Below are 20,150 nucleotides of genomic sequence, written 5' to 3' on the forward strand. Positions count from 1 at the left end.
CACTGCTACACTTTCCAGTGCAGTCACACGAACTCAATTCAGCAGAAGAATCAAAAAAATTCTTAGGACTTTATTTAATTACATTTTTACCGCTATAACATTAGAGAAGAAAAACAAAAATAAGAACCTGAAGACATTACAACTTAAACTCAAATGGACCTTTAAAGAACTACGTATTGGGTATATCCTGTCAGTAGTAGTTTGGATTCCTTTTACTTTTTAATTTAGAATTGCCTGAATTTTTCATTGCATCCAACAAGGCGCTGAAAACATTCCTCTGAGATTTTGGCCGCATTGGCACGACATCATCAGATGGTAACCGTACACCTGTTGGCTGCACATCCACGATAGGAATGTCCCGTTCCACCACATTGCAAAGATGCTCCAGATAGGCCATTTGGAAACATTTGAGAACTCTTTGTCTTGTTCAAGAAACCAGTCTGAGATTATCTGAGCATTATGACATGGTGTGTTACACTGCTGGAGGTATCCATCAGATGATACGCACACTGTGGTAATAAAGAGGTGGACATGGCGAGCAGCGATATCCAGGTAGGCTGTGATTTTCGCTCCAAGGCTACCAAGGGACCCGAAGTGAGCCAAGAAAATATTTTCAAACAACTCACACGTTGGATCAATGCCTGCTGGTCGATCATTCATGCATCACAGCAGAAATCAAGACTCATCAGATCAGACAATGTTTTTTTATAATTATCCGTTTTCCAATTTTGGTGAATCTGTGCAACGGTAACCTCAATTCATAGGTTACTTCAGCTGGTGTGGTCATCTGCTGCTGAAGCAAATCTGTATCTACGTTTGATGTGTTGTTTAAAAAACCATGCCATGTTCAAAGTCACTTAAAATCACTTTTCTTCCTCATTCTGAGGCTCAATTTGAACTTCAGCAGGTCATCTTCACCATGCCTAAATGTGCTAACTTACTTCTATCTGATTGGCTAATTAGTTATTTCTATTAACTAGAAGTTGAACAGGTGTACCTAATAAAGTGACTGGTGAGGCAGGTTTATTTTTTGAAACCAGTCAGCGCCTTGTGAAGTTGGATCACGTCTTCTCTCTGGCTGAACAAATTAATGATTTAATTTCAGATCACATTGTTTTCTTTATTTAAAGAGTAAATGTTTTTGACTTCATATCAAATCTGTGATTTTACGAGGCACGTGTGCAGTATGCACTCTCAGATACCCACTTTATTCCCTCCTGTTCTTGCAGGTTTTCCACCGATTTAATAGATTTATAGTTTCTTCCGTTTATAAGCCATTTTATGGCTCTACCTCAGTGTGCAGTACACTGCCCCAAAGTTAACATTTAGAAACACATTAAACCAAACCACAGCAGCACCGGGGTCTAGCAGAACCTTCTCATCTTAGAATACTTTCAGGAACTGAGAAAAAGGGATTAGTTACCCAAAACATTTGATCTAATATATGTATTACATAAAATACCTCCCAATTCATTTACTCTATTAAAATAAATACTGTCTAGCATTAAATAGACCTATGAGCCAAGAACCTTCACAGCCAAGGTGACCGGTCACAGATGACTATATCAAACCTAGTTTCAAAACACTTGAGGTTCATTTCATTTTCTTACACAAGCTTATAAGTGGAAACATTAGTCAGACAGAAAAAAACAATCTGTAATGTCAATGGCATAACTTTTTTAATCTGTTCTATAAATATATATTTGCTAATCATCTCACACCTTTTTATACAAGTCACTGTGAGGTGAAGGACTTGACTTTTAACATATTATAACATAGCAGTCTGGACTGATTCTGGACTGAACACAGATATGGATATTAACTGACTGTCATGGAGCTTGCAAAGAAAAGCGTCTGGACTTCTTTAAGTTACTTGAAGACGTTTCACCTCTCATCCGAGAAGCTTCTTCAGTTCTAAGGTCAAATGGTGGAGAGTCCCAGATATAAACCTAGTGGGAGTGTCCCCCCACAGAGGGACAAAAGGACCCCCTGATGATCCTCTAATCGCCTGAGCCAAGGTGTGAAACTGGGTGTGGGTCCCAATCAGCCAGAGTTTCGGGTGAGTTCATTGTGAGTGAACTCACCCGATGACCTGGATGACTGAGAACCTTCACAGACAAACTGACTGTCATGTAATTCTTTCTAAAATGTTCAGTTTGATTTCCCATTTAGTCTTTGCCATTTCAGTCTAATACTGCACATGTTTGCAAGACATCCTGATGGCATGTGAAAGTTCTCACAGTGAAAAAAATAAATACATCCCATGAATCAGTAGTTTGTAGAACTCTTTTACGTTGTTGTGTCGCCCCCCTCTTCTTTACCATGTTACTTTAGTTCATTTGAGGTTGATTGGCATTTGTTTATTTATTTGCATTTGTTTACAGCTCTAAGCTTCGCAACACCTTAATTCTTTTCTTTTTCAGCCATTGTTATAGATTTTGTGTTGTGTTAGGGATCATTGTCCTTTTGCATGACCCAGTTTCAGGCAAGCTTCAGGTGTCAGTCAGGCAACCTCACATTTGACTTCAGAATACTTGACATACAGAGGAGCTCACGCTCAACTCAGTGACTGCAAGATGTCCAGGTGCTGTGGCCGCCATCATCACGACTCCACCGTCTTGATGACAGTTGCTATGAAGTGTTTGCTCTAAAATGGTGTGTTTCTGTGTTGCCAAACATGGTGCTGTGCACTATGGCCAAACATCTACAGAAGTCTTGTAGTTTGCTCAGATGCAACTTTGCAAACCGAAGCTGTGCTGCCATGTTCTTTTTAGTGAGAAGTGGCTTTCTGCTGGCAGCCCTTTCAAACAGGCCATACTTGTTCAGCAAACTGAGAACTAACCAACTATGGCAAAAAAAAAGAAAGAAATGAAAAATCATAATCACAATCACTTTGTTAATAATGATATGATAGGTAATGGATTTTGGAATAACGTAACTGTTAAACTTTTTTTGTGTGTGAAAATATCTTCACAGTGGACCTTCTTGAATTTGAAAAATATTCATGTGGATTGATCTAAACCTGCCACGGTGAGTCTGAGTTTAGGTGGGGGCAAAAGCCACAGCTGTACAGGAAAGGAATGTGTTGTATTTACAACAAAACAAATGTACGACTGCAAAACAGGACGCAGAAGAAACAGGAATTTTATCTTCAATATAATTATTCTTGTTTGTATAATGTTAGGAAGGCAAAACTGTAATTAAAAAATAATTATCTAAATAATTACCTATTAATTACCTGTCGGATACAGGCGAGAGTCAGATGCACTGTGAATTCATTTCCTTAGAAGAGGCTTTAAAACTATGAAAGCTAAACAGCGAAATTATGTTAGAATGAGGCCCTGAAATTGATTTGAACGTCTCACAGGCAGTCAGTGCTGACCCACATGGAATAACTTAAGCAAAACAGTGAGCTGTGGATGCAAATAAGGGCAGACTGATGGTGACACGTGAGCGCTCGCTTCCAGTCATACAGTCACTGATCTTTCAAGACAGCCTCCTTCTGTATTACCTGAAAATATGGCAACAACTTCAACAAACCAACTGTAACACTGTTCTCCACGATTTGTAGCAGAAACTAAACGTCTATCTGGCTACAGTTAAGCATATTGTATATCCTATGACCTCATGTTTAATCTGTCACTTTACAAACTTGGAAAGTTTATGGATAGCTGCTTCAGCTAAGGAAACGTTTAAAGCAAAAGCTACTTTTTATTTGTGATTGTAAGCGTGAAAAATATGACACAAGCCATCAGGTATCTTAGTTATAGTTATTGGCGCAATAGCAGAAAACATTGCCTGGGGCACAGGATGGGTGTTGGAGCTCGAAGTGTCCTGGAATTCAATGCAGCACAATAAAGTAACCACATTTAAGGCAAGACATGAGACGACACAACTTAACTGAGATCATAAGCTGGAGTTTTATATCCTTTATAGATTCTACGGGTGTGTTTTATATGTAAGCTAATATTGCAGACACAAACACACTGAATTCCCTTTTTTCTATAGGCGTAGGGACAATCTGATTTTCAGCTATAAAGGCAATATGACAAACTGTTCAGCTACTTACAGTCCTCTGAACAAGAAAAAAGGGACATTTGATAGCTGTGGGCAGTTGTTGTACAAAACAAGAAATCTGATGTTTAACTCTTTGCGGTGCAAGTATAACCAAATGTGGCTGAACAAAGAAGACTACAAGCTTGGACTCCAATATGCTTTTTAAACCACCTTAAAAAGCTGTATGTATGAAGAAAGACTTAGATACAGTTTTAACTTAGAAAAAGCTGGTTAGGATTTAAAAAAGAAAAAAAAAGTCAGGGTTACATGTGATCATCTCGCTAAGAGTTAAACCTACTCCTGTTTAGCTTTTGGCTTTCATTGACATAGGTGCCAGTTCCTCTAAATTATGAGCGCAATGATTAGGAACTATAACCACAGCCGTTTTTGTTATAACCGAACGTCAAGCTGAGGAGGTTTCAGAGTTGTTCCCAAGAAAAGTTTAAATACGCTTAGTGCAGACAGGACAGCGCACAGTTACGCTATGATTCATAAGTTACGTCGAGTCAGCAAAATAAGAAAAAGACTTTTTAATTTAGGCTTAAAGCTACAAACAAGCAGATCTCTGCCACTTAATCTAAAAAAGATGAGAAGGAACCAACCAGGTTTAACAAATAAAACACAATGGGCCGACACCTTATCAGTGCCCTAATCTTGTTTGTTTGTGTTCCACTCTTTACCTGTCTGTGAGACTTTTCACATGCAACTGCTTGCACAGCGGTGCACAGAACAAATTCCTTTCCAGCTTTCTGCCTGCCAGACCCTCTCTACCTGCCTCTCACAGAGCACACACCGGTCCAATCAACGCCAAGAAGATTCACAAAGCCATCAGTATAAACGCACACATACATACCTCCATTGGTGCAACCCAAGAAATCCCAGAACTGCATGTTGGCAGTCAGTACGCAGAGACCCGGTCCACCGCTAAATCATGAATGTCCGTGCGTTCCTCTCCCCTCTCTCTGCACTTCCTTGTTGTACTGTATGCTGTCACTTATAGGAGAGTGAAAACACCCGCCCACTGAATGTTTAGGACTGACACACCTGGGGGGCTGAGTTTCATTTCCAAACTGTTGCCTCCTCCTTCTAAATGCTTGATTCTCATTCTTTCCCCAACTAACTCTCCCATCATATCCCGCCATTCTGCCTGTCGAATTTGTGAGACCCACCATCACTAAAGAAAGGGATAAGGGAAAGAAATCAATCCAATATCCGAATTGTTGTTTCCCCATTAATGCATCTTCATCTCAGTGGAAGTAACAAGAGAAAAGGTGAGGAGACCAAGCAGCAGACACGGAAACAAAGCCATTCCTTTCCCTTTCAAGCATCACTTCTACAAATAAAAACTCATGCACGATCATCACGTGTGCACAATTTTTCAGAATAATGAAAAATGGGTTTGATATGCAGTCAAAAACAGAGAAGTGAAAAAAAAACATCAACTGCTGCACTGGTGGGATGTGCACTCGAGCAAACATTAATGAGTGCTTTAATAGTATCTACACAGAAAGGCATCCGCTGGAAGGGAAATTGCACAAGAAACTGACATTTCTTGATAATTCACTAAGAAAAAAAAAGTGGTCATATCCCTTTTTCAGGAGAGAAGTATATTCCATGTCAAGCACGGTTATTTTGTCCACGATCACATCATAATATCTGCGAACACACTTTGGTTTCCTGACCCAGTGGTTTTTGCTGCTAGAGGATGTTTGCAGGGATGTGATCTGGGGTAACAGCCACATAAAGGCAGGAAACAAGACGGCAAAGCATCAGGAAAACAGACATCTGTAGGAGACAAGTCAGGGCAGCTTGGATTCAAAAAACCCTGAAATCAAAAAAGCAAATAACTGACAAACCCTCAACCACAGAGCTGCTGGGCACTAAGCTGTGAACCAGGTTTAATTCTGTCAGGTTTACCATTATGCATAAATTTCTGTTTAATCCCATCAAGCATGCTCACGAATGATTTGTGGCCCTAAAAAACACACAAAAAACCCCACAGGATCTGCTCAAATATTAATCCATTTCAATCGGCCTAGTTCAGTGATCAGTGTGCAATATTGAGGTTGACAAGGCAGCAAACAGCCCCCAAAACACTTGAGACATTCAGGTTTAAGTAAAGGCTGTCTCCCCCTTTTGTCTCCAAACCATTGCCTGCAAAAGATAAGTCTCAGTGTGAGCCACTCACTGCTCAACAAAACACAGCTGTTTTGCAAAGGCGTTGTTACTCCGCATGACAGAAATCCTGCCTGGTTTGGACCTTTGCACCCACCGGAGAAACACACAGGGGTGTTTTCGGCCACTGCACCACTGTCTGTCTGTTAGGAATACAAATTACTCCGCCGTGTATACGACTTGTAATTCACATCAGCTAATTCACTCTAAACCCTCATGCCAGCTCCTGAAAACACACCCACACCTAAGTGCATTGTCGTTAACCCCCATTGTCTGTGTGTGTGTGTGTGTGTGTATGTTACCCCCTTTAATGCTAAGCTAGCTAAGCTAACCCAGGGCTATTCCCACTCAGTTCGCCCCCAAGAGAGATCAATACTCACCCGCTTCAGCCCTGGAGCCCGACCGCACCTACTTTCCGTAACCGGACACCTTATCCAGCCAGAGCGTCTGAATTTTATTAGCACATCCACTGATAATAGTAACCGGCTAGATGGATGTCTCTGCGCTCCAGGTCCCTCTCCCCCGTCTGTTTTTGTCCACAACAGCGCCGTGCCCGGTAGTCGGTGTCCACTGACGCTAGCTGTTAGCACTGCTGCTGCCTCTGCTGCTGCTGGAGGAGCCTGATCCTTTACAACATGGCTGCAGCTGGCAGGGCTCATTGACAGGAGGAGAGGGGCCCTACGTGTCCACGCCTGCATCAAGGGACCCCAAATCTTTCTGCATATGAGATCCAGATTTTGGAGTACTACACTATCCCCCTATTTATTTTGTCACATGAAGAAAAAATGGCACAGAAGAGTAAAACCGCCTTATATTGTACACTAATCTTGGGGTCTTAAAAATCCACACATTTAACATATTATGGTGGTATTTTATTGTTTTATGGAGGGAAATCTATTTTGAGCCCATATTTTTGCCATATTAAGGAGAAAACACATTATGTTCTGAGGTTTTGATTCTTTCTTGTAGTTGGTTCTAGTTAATAGGTCATCCAAACAATAGCACTTCATGAAATTACTGTATATATGGTTGCTGACAGGCTCTATTTTAGACAGAGTCCTCGCCAAATCTGGCTAAAGTATGTACACACACTGAAGTACACCTTTATTTGATTGTAAGATTTAAGAGGTGCATGTGTCTGTGTGTGTGTCGGGAGGGACTGTCAGAGCAGGATGAAGTAAAGCGTCATTGCCACTATCAAACTGCAACACCGTTTGTCTGTAACCGTGCGTCTTTGCTTCTTCACTGAATAAAAAGATGTACAGTGAGTTTCACAAATGTATGTCAGTGCTGATGAAAGTATTTTGTATTTTCATAGTGGAACACACTACACAGAGGAACAGTAAAATAAAGGACACAGCGAACCTACAGCTGTGCTGGAGCTCATGTTTAAATGAAATCTTAAGAGATTTATGTCATACATTATTCATCATTGCTTTATGATGTAAGGCAAACAAAAGAGGTCTTGAAATAAAGATCCCCCCCCCCCCCCCCCCACACACACACACACAATTATTGACTTTGATGCTGGCTGCTTTGTTTTCCTCTAACTGTGTATCTCCACTGTCTCGCAGCCAAAGCCCAAAACAATCCATCTACTCACACAGCTCCCCCCCTCCTCACACATACAGTCCCACCTACACATCTACTAAATTCATGCATGCAGCCAGCTTATGCCCATGCAAACACACATTCATGCAGACACATTCTGAATACAGAGATTATTTTTATCCATGCACACGTGTGATGCAAATTATGATGCAAGAGACGGTGACACTTGGATTAACTCACAATGCCGTGATTACGTGGCAGCGCAGCCCACGTGTGCACGTCACACACCTTGGCATCTACTGGGACAAAAACATGGTGCTTAATCTAAAATGAATTGTAAGAAGGTTAAGGCTTTGTATAACACATACATTTCTGCTGTATTATTGACTGGTAGAAAGTCAAATCACAGTTTAATTGACTGGTTTCAGGAAAAAAAAGCCCTGCTGCAGTGGCCAAATAAATGCATCTATATTGTATAAAATATTTGGCTTGTAAAATAAGATTTAAAAGGGTTATTTAAAAAGAATCACATTTAAAACTGTGTCCAATTCTTTCCAGCTTCCCCTCTTATTCACTTTAGCTCTGCTATTTTTCCTTGGCACATAATTTCTTGTGTAAACAATAAAAAATACCCCCCTCACCCCCAAAAAACAACAAAAACAAAACAACAAAACAAAACAAAGAAAACAAAAACCCAGCCATAACACTGAATTGAAGAGTAATGTTAAAACCCAAGTATGTGATGAAGGATGACTCTATGTGACTGATTTCAATGCAGCTCTTTTAGACAGTACAGTCTGTTAGGATTGTGTGGCTGCATAAACCTGAGTGGTGCCTGACTGCAGATGATATCAGAGGAAAAGAGGAGGCACAGGCTTCCATCTAGTGGTACATTTGAAGAAGTGCTATATAAATTATCATGAGTTTTTAGGATTTATTACAACCTTATAAATATCTTGTTATTTAGGCAACAAGCTGAATCACAGAAAAGACACATTTGGCATCAAAGGCATTCTTTTTTGTAACACATGCAATTTAAAATCCCCTCCAGTGTCTTTTTGTACTTAAATAGAGTAGCTTAGGTACCTAGAATTGCACATAGACAGTATTATCAGATTCTTGGTGAGGGATTTAAAAAGTACAAAATAAACTTGTCTTGTCAAAACTCGCCGTGTAACTCGAGCTCAGACTGGATGTTTGTGACTCAGTTGTGTTAAAAGTCACTAGGCTCATTTCTTTCTGTTTCCACACTCTCAGCTTTTTGCAGGCACAAACTTGTGACATTCAGATTCAACCACCATGATTAATCAGATTTCAAGCTGCATTTTTTTTAGTAGTTGTCCTAAAGAGCAGTAAATAGGATTATAGTAACAGTTACCCTGAAATGCAACTGATGTTGTGAACAGTGATTCTTTACATAAATAGTCGACAGAGTGCAATATTTTATCAGAAATTGTATTGATTGTTGGTATCTGGCTGTACTTATTTCTGTTTTTGTATTTAGGGATTTCAATGTAATATTTTATAGTGTGCTTAGAGAAATAATTATTCACTGACACCACAAAAAAGGTTTAAATTGTGCTTTAATATTATAAATATAAAGTGCTAAACAAATATAAAGTGCTTTAATGTTTGAACTTAATGTAAAACTTCTTACTAAAGCGTTAGCATTTTGTGAACTACAGTGAACATTCATGGTATTTTCCAATAGTTAATAATACACTGCTGTCACAGCTGCATATAATCAACATACATTCCTGGTAATAAACATGCAACTGTTGCACCAGCTAATCCATATTTCTACATCTTTATTATCTCTATAGTGAATACACTTCAAGTTTTAGTGAATACATTCAGATTGTATGAACCTCTCATGCACTGTATTTGATAATAAATATCAGTAAATAAGGAACTCTTATCCAAACCAAGGACGCCTGCAGCAGAAATTGTGGTAAAAGGTCAGTGTCAGAGGGAACACTCATGAACAGAGACACGAATAGAGACAGAGTGAAATGGATGAAGGTAAAGAAAGAGAAATTGAAGGACAAAGAGACAGAGACATGTAATAATAGTTCAGTGCAGTATACAGAGAAAGAGGCTTAGGAAATGAAAATGAAGTATGAGTGACTAGGAAGAGAGTAGAGTAGTGAAGGTTTAAGAACGTACAGAGTGGATATTTGAGAGAGAGAATGGGGGGGATGGAGAAAGTCACATGGAAGCATATCCTGTGGCCTTTCAGGCAGAGATAGTGCAGATGAAAGGGCATAATTGGAAGATGATGGCCAGAGATGGGAAAGTTAAGAAGACTGTGAGATACACCTGGGTAGTTATGATGAGGTAAAATTTGCATTAAGTGCACGAGGCTTAGAAGTGCCTGTGCTCTAGCATGCCACTTCGGTGGCCTTTGAGACACTCTGGTTCACGCTGGAAATACTATCCATGGAAACATCGGTGTGAGAGCGTACACGCTTCTCGTCGTCGCTGTGTGAACTTATTTGGCTGCGTTGCAGCTCGTTGGTATGTGCTCGGCTTCGTGGGCCATCCAAGGACATAAGACTTGAACTGGACGTTGTCCGGGAGCGAAGTCTGGTCATGCTGGCACTGGACACTGTAGAGGAAGAAGAGCAGAGTCCTTTTATTATACTGTTTGAGCCTTTCAGTGAGCAGTAGTCTCATCCCCCCACACACACATTCAGAGGTGGTTCTTGTTAATAAAGTGAGATTTCAGGAAAGTTATATGAATTAATTTTTTGCTCATTGCTATTTCAGAACATTGCCTTGACCTATATAAAATCCAGCTACTAAATCAGTGACTTAATGAAATAAAGACCATCACGAACAGGGAATTGAGATATTGAATTAAATGCTGTCATCATTAATGGTTGGTGGTTCATTATCACTTACAATATCCCATGCCCTGGATGAAATATTTGAAGGCTTCAATCACTTTGGCTGGCTGTGGAGAGAAAGATCATAACTATTAGGAGAGAATTTACATTATTCTCAAAGCAGCCAGTAAAATATGTTTTCACACCTGATCCACTTGAGGAAGCCCTCCGCAGTCCGACATCTAGAGGAGGACGAATGAGAAAGAAATATGCACGATTCACTCTAAGGTTATGAACTTATCAGCACCACAGTTTTAAATAAAATACATCAGATATTGCACGTGTGTTTATTTTTGAGTCAACCAGTTATCCAGTTACCTTAAGCAGTGTGGTTTTGGTGGGGTTGAGCTTAGAGTTGCAGTCCACCACAGCATCCACAGCTGGAGAATTATCTCCTACAATGAGCAGAGTGGCGCACCTACACACCAACAGGAAGATGAAACAGTCAGAGAGACTAAACATATGGTCGGGATTGACTTGGCCTGTTGCAAAGATGCAAGCCTGTGACGGGCAAATGACAGAATTAAAAGAGGTGATTTTGTAGAAGGGTCATTAAATAAGTAAAAGATTCTGTATGAAGACAAATGGTTTTACAAACTTGAGAGTCCTGACGTTGATGTTTCCTCCAGGAACGGGTCTTTCCACCTCAAGAGCGTTGCGGTGGTTGTAGGAGCGGAAGAACTGATTGACATTGGCCTGGTTCATTGTTGTTGTGATGCGGTGGCGGTATGTGGCAATGAGGTCGTGATTGGTCAGGATTTCTTCCTATAAGTCGGAGACAGATGTTCTGTATTTAGCAGTTGCTGTGTATATATCTTAAGTCATCTTCATATTTTAATTTAAATAAATATATTTAATATATATTATGTATTACTTCATCTTATGATGAGCATTTCAGTTTTTCTTCTGAGGCTAACTAAAATTAAACACTGTAGAAAAGGCTTGACAACTTGCCTTTCCAAACAAGTGTGCGATGATAGTGTCTGGTAGAGTCTGGGTCCATCCAGTGAGCTGTAACACAGTTTCACCAGGTGAAGCGACCTTCATTTAGTAATCTTTAATGCACTGACATTAGGGCTGTTTAAGAACAATCGAAAAACTGAACAATGAAAAAATGTGTCATTGCAGCCGCTGTAAAAATGAATCAAATGTTGGTTGTATCTGACTATATATTGTCTACCTTGGTTGCAAAAGTATCCATTAAGCCTTCAGCACTGGGGTTGATATTGATCAGAACCAATCCATCCACCAAATCAGGGTGATTCAGCTGCATGCACAGATGAAAAGATCTGACTCTGTTAGTCTACATCAGCCACAAAAGAATTTAAAGTACTCCCAACATCTCCGATTCAAGACATGTCTAACTGTATCTTTGTAACTTGACTCAAAGAGCAAAGATCTGCATAGAGAAGCCCAGAAGATCAACAACAAAAATGGCAAACTGTGCATAAAACCTGCTTTATTTATTTTTAAAAGATTCAGACTCACAGCAAATCTAGCCAGGATGTATGCTCCCGCTCCCACTCCCAAACCAATTACACTACGCAACCTGCAAAACACACAGCCAAAGATTAACTGGTCCAGATTTAAATCAGAGGTGAATCCAAGAAAACTAAAGAGTGTCAGGTCTGTCTTACCCAAAGTGTTTGAGGACAGAAGGCAGTGCTTCAGACAGTTGGTCCATGGTAGGGTAGGTGTTACTGAGGGGTCAAAAGTCAGTTTTCCCATCAGCATTCACAGGATCTCATATCAAGTAATTTTACAATCCCATCATTAATTCTTAAAATACACATGTGGTGTGAGAAATGGGTAACAAAGACCATCTACTAACCCAGCAGGCAGAGTTTTGGCTGCCTCATGCTGTCCTGGGGCTTCAACGTGACAAACAGGAAAATGTCTGATGATTTCGTACATGTCCTGATGGTTGAACAGAGTCTCAAAACAGGACTTGTCTGCGGCAAGAAAACACAAAAATGGAACTGTTAAGCAGTAAACATTTTAAATATAAGAAAAAATAAGAAGACAAGTAAACAATTTGTAGACACTTTAGAAAGTGTGAAACAGGCCCTTACACGATAAAGCCAACATGCTGTGGTCCAGATACAAAAATAGATTAGAAATGGAAACATGTTTGGACATCATTGCTCCAGGGATTTCCACCTTCATTTCATTCTGTCCTTTGGTATTTAGATCTATTCTATTTATTTAGAGGATATAGAGATGACAAAAACTGTATTGCTGGGGCTGCTACTTACGGTTCAGTCCAACATCATGAAAGGTCAGGATGGCAGGGTGATTTCCCTTTACTGTCCCGGTCATGATACAATGGACATTCCCATACTGAGTCTCTACATGCTCCTCCTGAAACAAAGCATAAATGCATCAAAGAAAAGTCCAAATCTGGAACTAGTATTCTGTATAAGTTACCCACAAATTAAAACATGTTAAATATAGCCAGGATCTCCTCAAAGTGCTTTACTAGTATAGCCTAAAAGCATATGATATCAATATAAAAGTCATTAAATTTGCACTGCAATCGCAGCAGATTTACCCCTAACCTCCTAAAACCTGAGCTCTTGTTTTGGCATGCATGGGATGCAACAGATCTATGTTGAGCAGAATGAGGTATAATTTGCAGAAAAGCAAACAGGGTCTCAAGAAGTTGAGGTTATCCAAATTTCTCTATGATACTCACAGTGATTTGGGGGTTGAAGACAGAGTCACAGTCATTCTCCTCCAGAACCATGGCTGCTGTTGCAGAGGAACGTCCCTTAAACTCTTTATAATTTTTTTTCTTTTTCCTTGTTAGTATATCTGGATATTTCTGTAGTCAGATACCATGTGAGAGTTGGAGCTCTTTGTGACACACTGTGTGTTTGAGCTGGTTTTTATATCCCCTGACTCTGATCTGTTTTTTAAGCCCTGACCGCAACCTGGTTCACACGCGACCGAGTGGACCTTCCTTTTTTAATCTGACCTCAGGCTGCTGTGTTTCCACAGAACCAGCACAGGATTTGTACAAGGAATTATCCCCAACAGTTGCCCTGCAAAATCAAAACTTATCTTTAAGTGTCATTGCATTGCAATCCGAAATATTGCATGCAAGCAAGTTAGAGTTGATCCTATGATTTTCAATTTTAATTGAGTTATGATTTTTTTCTGGGATTTTAGTACACCTCTTTTTAAAACTTTGAATATGTGATTTACTTTTTGTACAATTGTAAGTGAAATGTAATAAAACAACTCTTAAATCTGACCCATAGGGAGCTTGATAGACTGAAATAAATTCATCATAATAAAAAAAAATGCTGTGAGGCATCACTGGAATCACAGCACCTTCAGACGTGAGCTGAGCAGGTCAGCTGTTTAATCTCAGTGAGCCATCTGTTTCTCCCAGCAAAGCAGTCTGCTCTCCGTCGCTAAGCTTGACCCTTCTGTTAATGCAGGGTATTATGATTTAATGCCGATAGCTGCTCTGAACTCAGCATGTCATGTAGAACTTGCAAAGACCTGCAGCTAAATGATCTCCAGTGGCCTATAATTTCAGTCCTCGTGACAAAAACATCCAACAAACATCTTTTACCAAAGCAATCCATGCTAAGCTTGAAATATTTCGATAGCCTAAAGCCGCTGCAAGAGTTCATCTGAGAACAGTGCCTTTTAATTTGATCTCTGTGGAACTTTAACGCACTTTATGAGAGATACTTTCAACCTCTCCTATATTCACAAAGAATCACCAGAGGAGATGGCTCCACATGTTGGATTGGGGAGCTACCTGACTGGGGATTAGTGCCTCTTCCTGGGATTGAACCAGGGATCTTTTGCTTTTCGGGCAAAAGTCTAAACCAAACATGAGGATAAAATCAGTTGTGATCCTTCGAGAAAAACAGAGAAGACAAATGTGAAATTCTAAATTCCATGAATATCTGCCTCCAATTTTACATATCAAATTTCTGGTTTTACAAAAACAGCAGCAAATTTAACATCTGCTTAAAAATAAGTCTCCAAGTGAAGCAATGCCATTTTTTCAGGTCTGTTTCAGCAAATATTATTATTCTTAAAAGAAAATATTTACATATCAATGCTGCATGTATTGTAAACCGTGTGTTTCTGAAGATGTAGATTAGAAATCAACACATTAAATATGCTATCCTTTTTTCTGTTTGCGTGTTTTGAGGGATTTCTGGCTACCTAATGATTAAGACAAACTCTATCATTAAAAACGTTTTTGACGCTATGCATCAGATATCAGATATTTGTGCTGCAGCGTATTTACTAACAATCTGAGCAGTTTGTTGAGAAAATGCAGTATCATATCTTGGCTTACAGCTGGTTTTAACAGTACTGTACATGATGTATTTTACTGGTACACATCAATCTTGACTTTCATACTACTATATGGTCCAGATAACAAATAATATTGTATTATATACTACTTCTTTTCTTTCAAGGGAAAAAAAACTTCATTATATTATAATGAACTGAAAATGTGAGGTACACAATGTACACTGAATTTTCTCATGATGGCAAAAAGTCAGAAGTTTCTGGATTAGCTTTAGAAAATAATTTCTGGTTAAAGACGAATCCTTTCATCTTGATGAAGTGCATCACATTTGCAAAGTTGATAAAACTCAAATATGCAATTAGAGAACGACAGAGGAACGACATAGGTACCTGGGATACTTCCCAGACAGTAACAGCTGGTTGAACGGAAGTAGAACAGACTGTATCGTGACTGCCTTCTTTAGGAGATATTACCACCACTGCTTTAACCATACACATGGAGCCAGATGAGAGCTGTGTGCACAAGAGATTTAATCCATTTAGTGGTGAGTGAAGAGTAGAAGGCAGCAGATGGGTCTTACCCCGCTTCACGTCACTGTGAAGTCAAAATATCAAAATGTGAACCCTGGCTAAACCCTGCCCTGCTAGCCTATTTCTCCACTTACCACTGGCACAGATACTAGTGCTTATCAAAACAGAGTAAGTGACTGTATAGGAACAACGACAACATGAAATTGTTTTAGCAGTTAACTATTCAAAAGTGGGTTGAAGAAGTAAATGAACATAGCTGTGTGAAACTACTGAAAAATGCAAACTACATTTCTTATTAGATGTACAGTAGTTCACATTTCTTTGTTAGATATGCAACTTCAAAATCAAAAGATAAAGCAGATTTTACACAGTTTGCAGTGTATCCTGCAAACCAGATCATTATAATCTTTATTCCGTGCTATAAAGACTGTCAGATTTCACGACGTTATTCAAAGTTTTCGGGCAATCAGGAGAAACATGCAGGGTAGGAGGTGGGGTACATCTCAGATAGAGTGAGCAGGCGAATGGCTGTATGTGACTGTAGCCACCGGTGCTGTTATTGCTACTTGCAATTCAAAAGAATATGTATAAACAAAAAAATATTTAAATAAAATATAATTAAATATTTCTAGTTATTTACAATGTCTGTTCAGTGTTTTACAAATAACGCTTTTGCTGCTGCCAAATACATTAGATTATTAATTAAAATGAAATGTTTTTGCTGACTTGTGATTCTTTTAAAAGGTATTAGTTGAATTAGTTACGCAGTTTTAAAACATTATAGATCAGTGTTTTAACTTTACTGCGCATGGGGACAAAAATACAATTTGTGTTTTTAAGCCAACTGTGGAAAACATAAAGTAGTTGTAGATATTGTTGTTTCTTATTTTTGTATATGTCATATGAAACTTGTTTTCATTCACTGTTAATGGAAAGGGGGGGGGGGGGGGGGGGAGTGCACTAGATCTGCCCTACAATCATCATTTCCCTGCAGAGTCCACTAGATGGAGTGCCATTACAATCTTCTGGATGCTGTGTCGTCAAACGGCATTATGAAGAAGAAGGCCAGCTTCACCTTTCTTTATTTTTCACCTGATAAACCTCTAACACCCGATTCTCAATACCCTGTTATTAGTTTGTGTCGATGCTCTTAGTTCGTCTGTGTGACTTCTACACACTAACTGCCTTTAAATCTATTTTAAACGTTCGGGGAAGAAATTTGAATTTTTATTCGCTTTGATAATCACCTGTGGGCGTGTCTGCTAAAACACAGACGGGAGATGAGGTGAGATGGAAAGCGAGTTTATGAAAGGAAAGAAATCTCGGCATACGGTGAAGTAGCTGTTCAGTCATAAGTATCCCCACACTTCCATCTTCACTGCTTCGCCTCAGGGCACCAGTGTCACACGCAGAGACGCTAAATAAGCACATTAACGTCCTATTGCTGATAATTGGTTGTCACGGTAACCGTTAAGTCTGCAGGTGAAAGTCTTGCTGTCCGACTCTCAGCTTTCAAAACACTCTAATTATACACACAGCAGCTGCTGCCGCTTGCCACACGCTCAACTGCGTGTGCGCATGTGTGTTTTTCTTGTTTGACGTGATTGTGAGGGAGCACTCGGTGCGTGGATGTTTACGTGCAAAACCACACATTACCCTTTCCATGCATATATATATAAACCAGTTGTAAGAGTATATTTTGTAGGATTTCCATGACCAAACTTTTAAAACACGCAGGAATCCTCTGAAAGATGGATCCAGGGTAATACGAATAAGAAATCATTTATTTAACCCATATTTAGGAAATTCTTTTGTGAAAGCAATTTAAATAGAACTATCAGGTTTGCAGTGTGTATATACTAATGTGTGTAATAAATTCTATACTTATAAAGTAATATAAGTAGGCTGTATCATGAGTTTATTAAAATATAAAGTCTGGCATGGTGTGGCTTTGCGCTATTTCAAAGTCATTAACACACACTTGTTATGTGTGAAATATGGAGACTGATTACAGTTTAAGAGCTACAACTAATGGATGAAAGTACACTTCCTTTTCATATCCAGTTGCTTTTTTTAAGCTGCTAACGGAATTGCATACGATTTCACACAGTGGCGGCATGAGTGGTGTGCCTGGGAGACAGATTTACAAACAGCTCCAGAGCAGGGGACCCACTTTGTAATTGTGTATATGAAGATGGTAAATCAGTGTAAGCTTGCCTGCACTCCCACTTCAGGCATTGATTATAAAAGAAGGATTAAGAACTAGACTTAATGGGACAGTCAAATAGTCCAAAAGTGTGTTTATGAAAGATTAAACTCTTAGTAATTTGCAGCTTCGCATGGGCTGATGTATGGATTTAACAGCTGTAAATATACTGCACGAACACAGTGGTATTGTGGTGCAATAACAGATGTCACATTAGTGGTAGTAAGTTTTTAACTTATTCATAAAATAATTTTATAGCTTGCCTCCCCCGCTTTTTTATTTATTCATTTATTTCACCAGACACAACAACAACAACAAATACAACAGGGTGAAACCAGAAGCTCCTGAGCCAGATTAGAGCTCCTCTGTGGAGGAGATTTAAATGGAAACAAGTCATTGCGTAATTCCAAGAATGGCTTACCAGGAAAGATGTAGTGGAGCATTTACTCAAGCTTGTAAGGAATAACTAAGAAAAGCAACAACAACAACAACAACAACACTTCTTACTTAGGCACAATCACCACTGTGATCACCACAAAACTGTTTTTCTTTTAACTCAAGCAAACCTTCCAGCAACTACCACTATAACAGCTAGAATTCATATTAAAATTGTAACTAGGTTAAAATTTTAACAAAGCCCCCATCAGTTCCCTCAGCTAACATATATTTGTATAAACATGTCTTTTAAACATGTGGCAAGGTGGTTAGCACTGTTGCCGCACAGCAAGAAGGTCCTGAGTTCAATTCCACCATCAGGCCGGGGTCTTTCTGTGTGGAGTTTGCATGTTCTCCCCGTGTTTGCGTGGGTTCTCTCCGGGTACTCCGGCTTCCTCCCACCGTCCAAAGACATGCAGCTTGTGGGGATAGGTTAATTGGATAATCCAAATTGTCACTAGGTGTGAATGTGCAAGTGAATGTGAGTGCGAATGGTTGTCTGTCCCTGTGTGTTAGCCCTGCGACAGACTGGCGACCTGTCCAGGGTGTACCCCGCCTCTCGCCCTATGACAGCTGGGATAGGCTCCAGTGCCCCCCGCGACCCTGAAAAGGATAAGCGAATGGATGGATGGATGTCTTTTAAATAAAAAAACTCACTTGCACTAGCGTCTACAGACACCTTCGATGTACACACACACACACACACACACACACACACAACCCCGTTCAGCTATCTTAGTGAGGACCTTCATTGACATAATGGTTTCCCAACTCTAACCATTAAAAATGAATGCCTAACTGTAACCCTAAACCTAACCATAACCTAATTGTAACCCTGACACTAAAACCACATTTTGAGCCTCAAAAAGGCCTTCAAACTTGTGAGGACCAGTGAGTGTGTCCTCACAAGTGACTGTTGGTTCTCACAAGTATAGTAGAATGCAGATTTTGGTCCTCACAAAGATAGCTAGACAGGAACACACTCACACACACACACACACACACACACACACACACTTATGAGATATTAAAAGTTGGATATGAGCAAAATAATAAATTATCTCCAGCCTGTGCATGGTGTACCCTCTTGCCCTATGACAGCAGGGGTGGGCTCCACCTTCCCAATGACCCTGAATTTGATAGGAGGTTAAGAAAATGGATGGATGCACACTTATTTATAATTACCTTGATCATGACCATCAGCAGTGCTTCTATTATTAAAGCAAGCCTTGAATACTTCCTTGTTATTTCCTTGTATCTTTGGGAAAGGAATTTGCACTGAAGTCTTAGCAGGTCAGTGCTTTAATGAAACCGGGAGAGCGGCCATGACCACTGCTCACAGTGTCCTTTGGGCTCCTCATAAAGCACAAGACTGTCAGTACTGACCTACTGAGTGTCAGCTCACATTTCCAGAAACCACTACATCAATGTCCACGCCAGCACACTCAGGTTTGTAGGATCAAAACAGATGGTCCCTGCAGAGCTGAATTTCCACAGGGTGATCTGACAGAGGAAGCCTTGAAAGCAGGACTATGTGGGTCTGAGAAACAATTAGAAGTGTCATCTCACAGGCACATTTTAATGTTATCACAAATAAACTGAATTAAAATATCTTTCAGTGGAGAGGGACTGGATCAAGCGATGCTATACATGTTTCATTGACTTTCTAAATTTCACAAATGATTTTAGAGTTATTTTGTATGGAACTGATGACTGTGATGATAATTTGCACTTGATTTTGAAAGAAATTTGTAGATCTTAAGGCTCACAAAAAAGTAACAAAAAATATTTACAAAAAGCAAAATATTTACTTCAAAAAGCTTCATAAAGATGTGTCCAGATGTACTCAATGCTCATTATTTTACATTAAACAGGGTAAAAGAGAAGAAGATATCAAATGTGGCGGACAAAGGCGTTATCGTAATTTACTAAGTATGTTCTGGAATATTGTTTTCTATACATTGAAGATTTGGGCAAAGATTTGCCGGATCGCATAATGCTGCATGATTTCTTTGCATTTATAA

General features: G+C 39.6%; 2 protein-coding genes across 4 annotated transcripts in view; both read right to left on the reverse strand.

The window, feature by feature from the left end:
* LOC146507783 (focal adhesion kinase 1-like) overlaps positions 1–6,881 on the reverse strand; it is a 64,416-nt gene extending 57,535 nt beyond the window's left edge. The window contains exon 1 of one of the 2 annotated variants that reach the window (XM_085176451.1): positions 6,612–6,881. Coding sequence is in view for 1 of the 2 variants with exons in the window: in XM_085176446.1 (XP_085032572.1) it covers positions 4,910–4,946 (37 nt within the window). In the remaining variant the exon portion in view is untranslated. The other variant, XM_085176446.1, reaches the window with a different exon arrangement.
* Positions 6,882–9,346: 2,465 nt separating this feature from the next.
* Positions 9,347–13,551, reverse strand: LOC146507784 (protein NDRG1-like). Of its 2 annotated transcripts, none has more exons than XM_085176470.1 (12): positions 13,366–13,551; positions 12,926–13,031; positions 12,502–12,622; positions 12,308–12,370; positions 12,159–12,219; positions 11,851–11,937; positions 11,625–11,681; positions 11,269–11,435; positions 10,989–11,088; positions 10,817–10,852; positions 10,687–10,738; positions 9,347–10,390 (listed from the first exon to the last, which is right to left on the reverse strand). In XM_085176470.1, the coding sequence occupies exons 1-12, from the start codon at positions 13,414–13,416 to the stop codon at positions 10,164–10,166; spliced, it is 1,128 nt and encodes a 375-aa protein (XP_085032596.1). In that variant the 5' UTR covers positions 13,417–13,551; the 3' UTR covers positions 9,347–10,163. The 2 variants fall into 2 exon arrangements, with proteins under 2 accessions (XP_085032596.1, XP_085032595.1); XM_085176469.1 differs by having other exon boundaries at positions 11,269–11,431; positions 11,621–11,681; positions 13,366–13,550.
* Positions 13,552–20,150: the final 6,599 nt, after the last annotated feature.

Source organism: Neolamprologus multifasciatus, chromosome 11, assembly GCF_963576455.1.
Source record: "Neolamprologus multifasciatus chromosome 11, fNeoMul1.2, whole genome shotgun sequence".
NCBI lineage: Eukaryota > Metazoa > Chordata > Actinopteri > Cichliformes > Cichlidae > Neolamprologus > Neolamprologus multifasciatus.

Excerpts from the sequence above, each read along its gene's own strand:
- LOC146507784 (XM_085176470.1), bottom strand. The coding sequence starts at position 13,416 with ATGGTTCTGGAGGAGAATGACTGTGACTCTGTCTTCAACCCCCAAATC. Across the intron at positions 12,371-12,501 it reads GCCAAAACTCTGCCTGCTGG|TAACACCTACCCTACCATGG; the intron begins GTTAGTAGATGG and ends TTGACCCCTCAG. Across the intron at positions 10,739-10,816 it reads GGCTTCCTCAAGTGGATCAG|CCAGCCAAAGTGATTGAAGC; the intron begins GTGTGAAAACAT and ends TTCTCTCCACAG.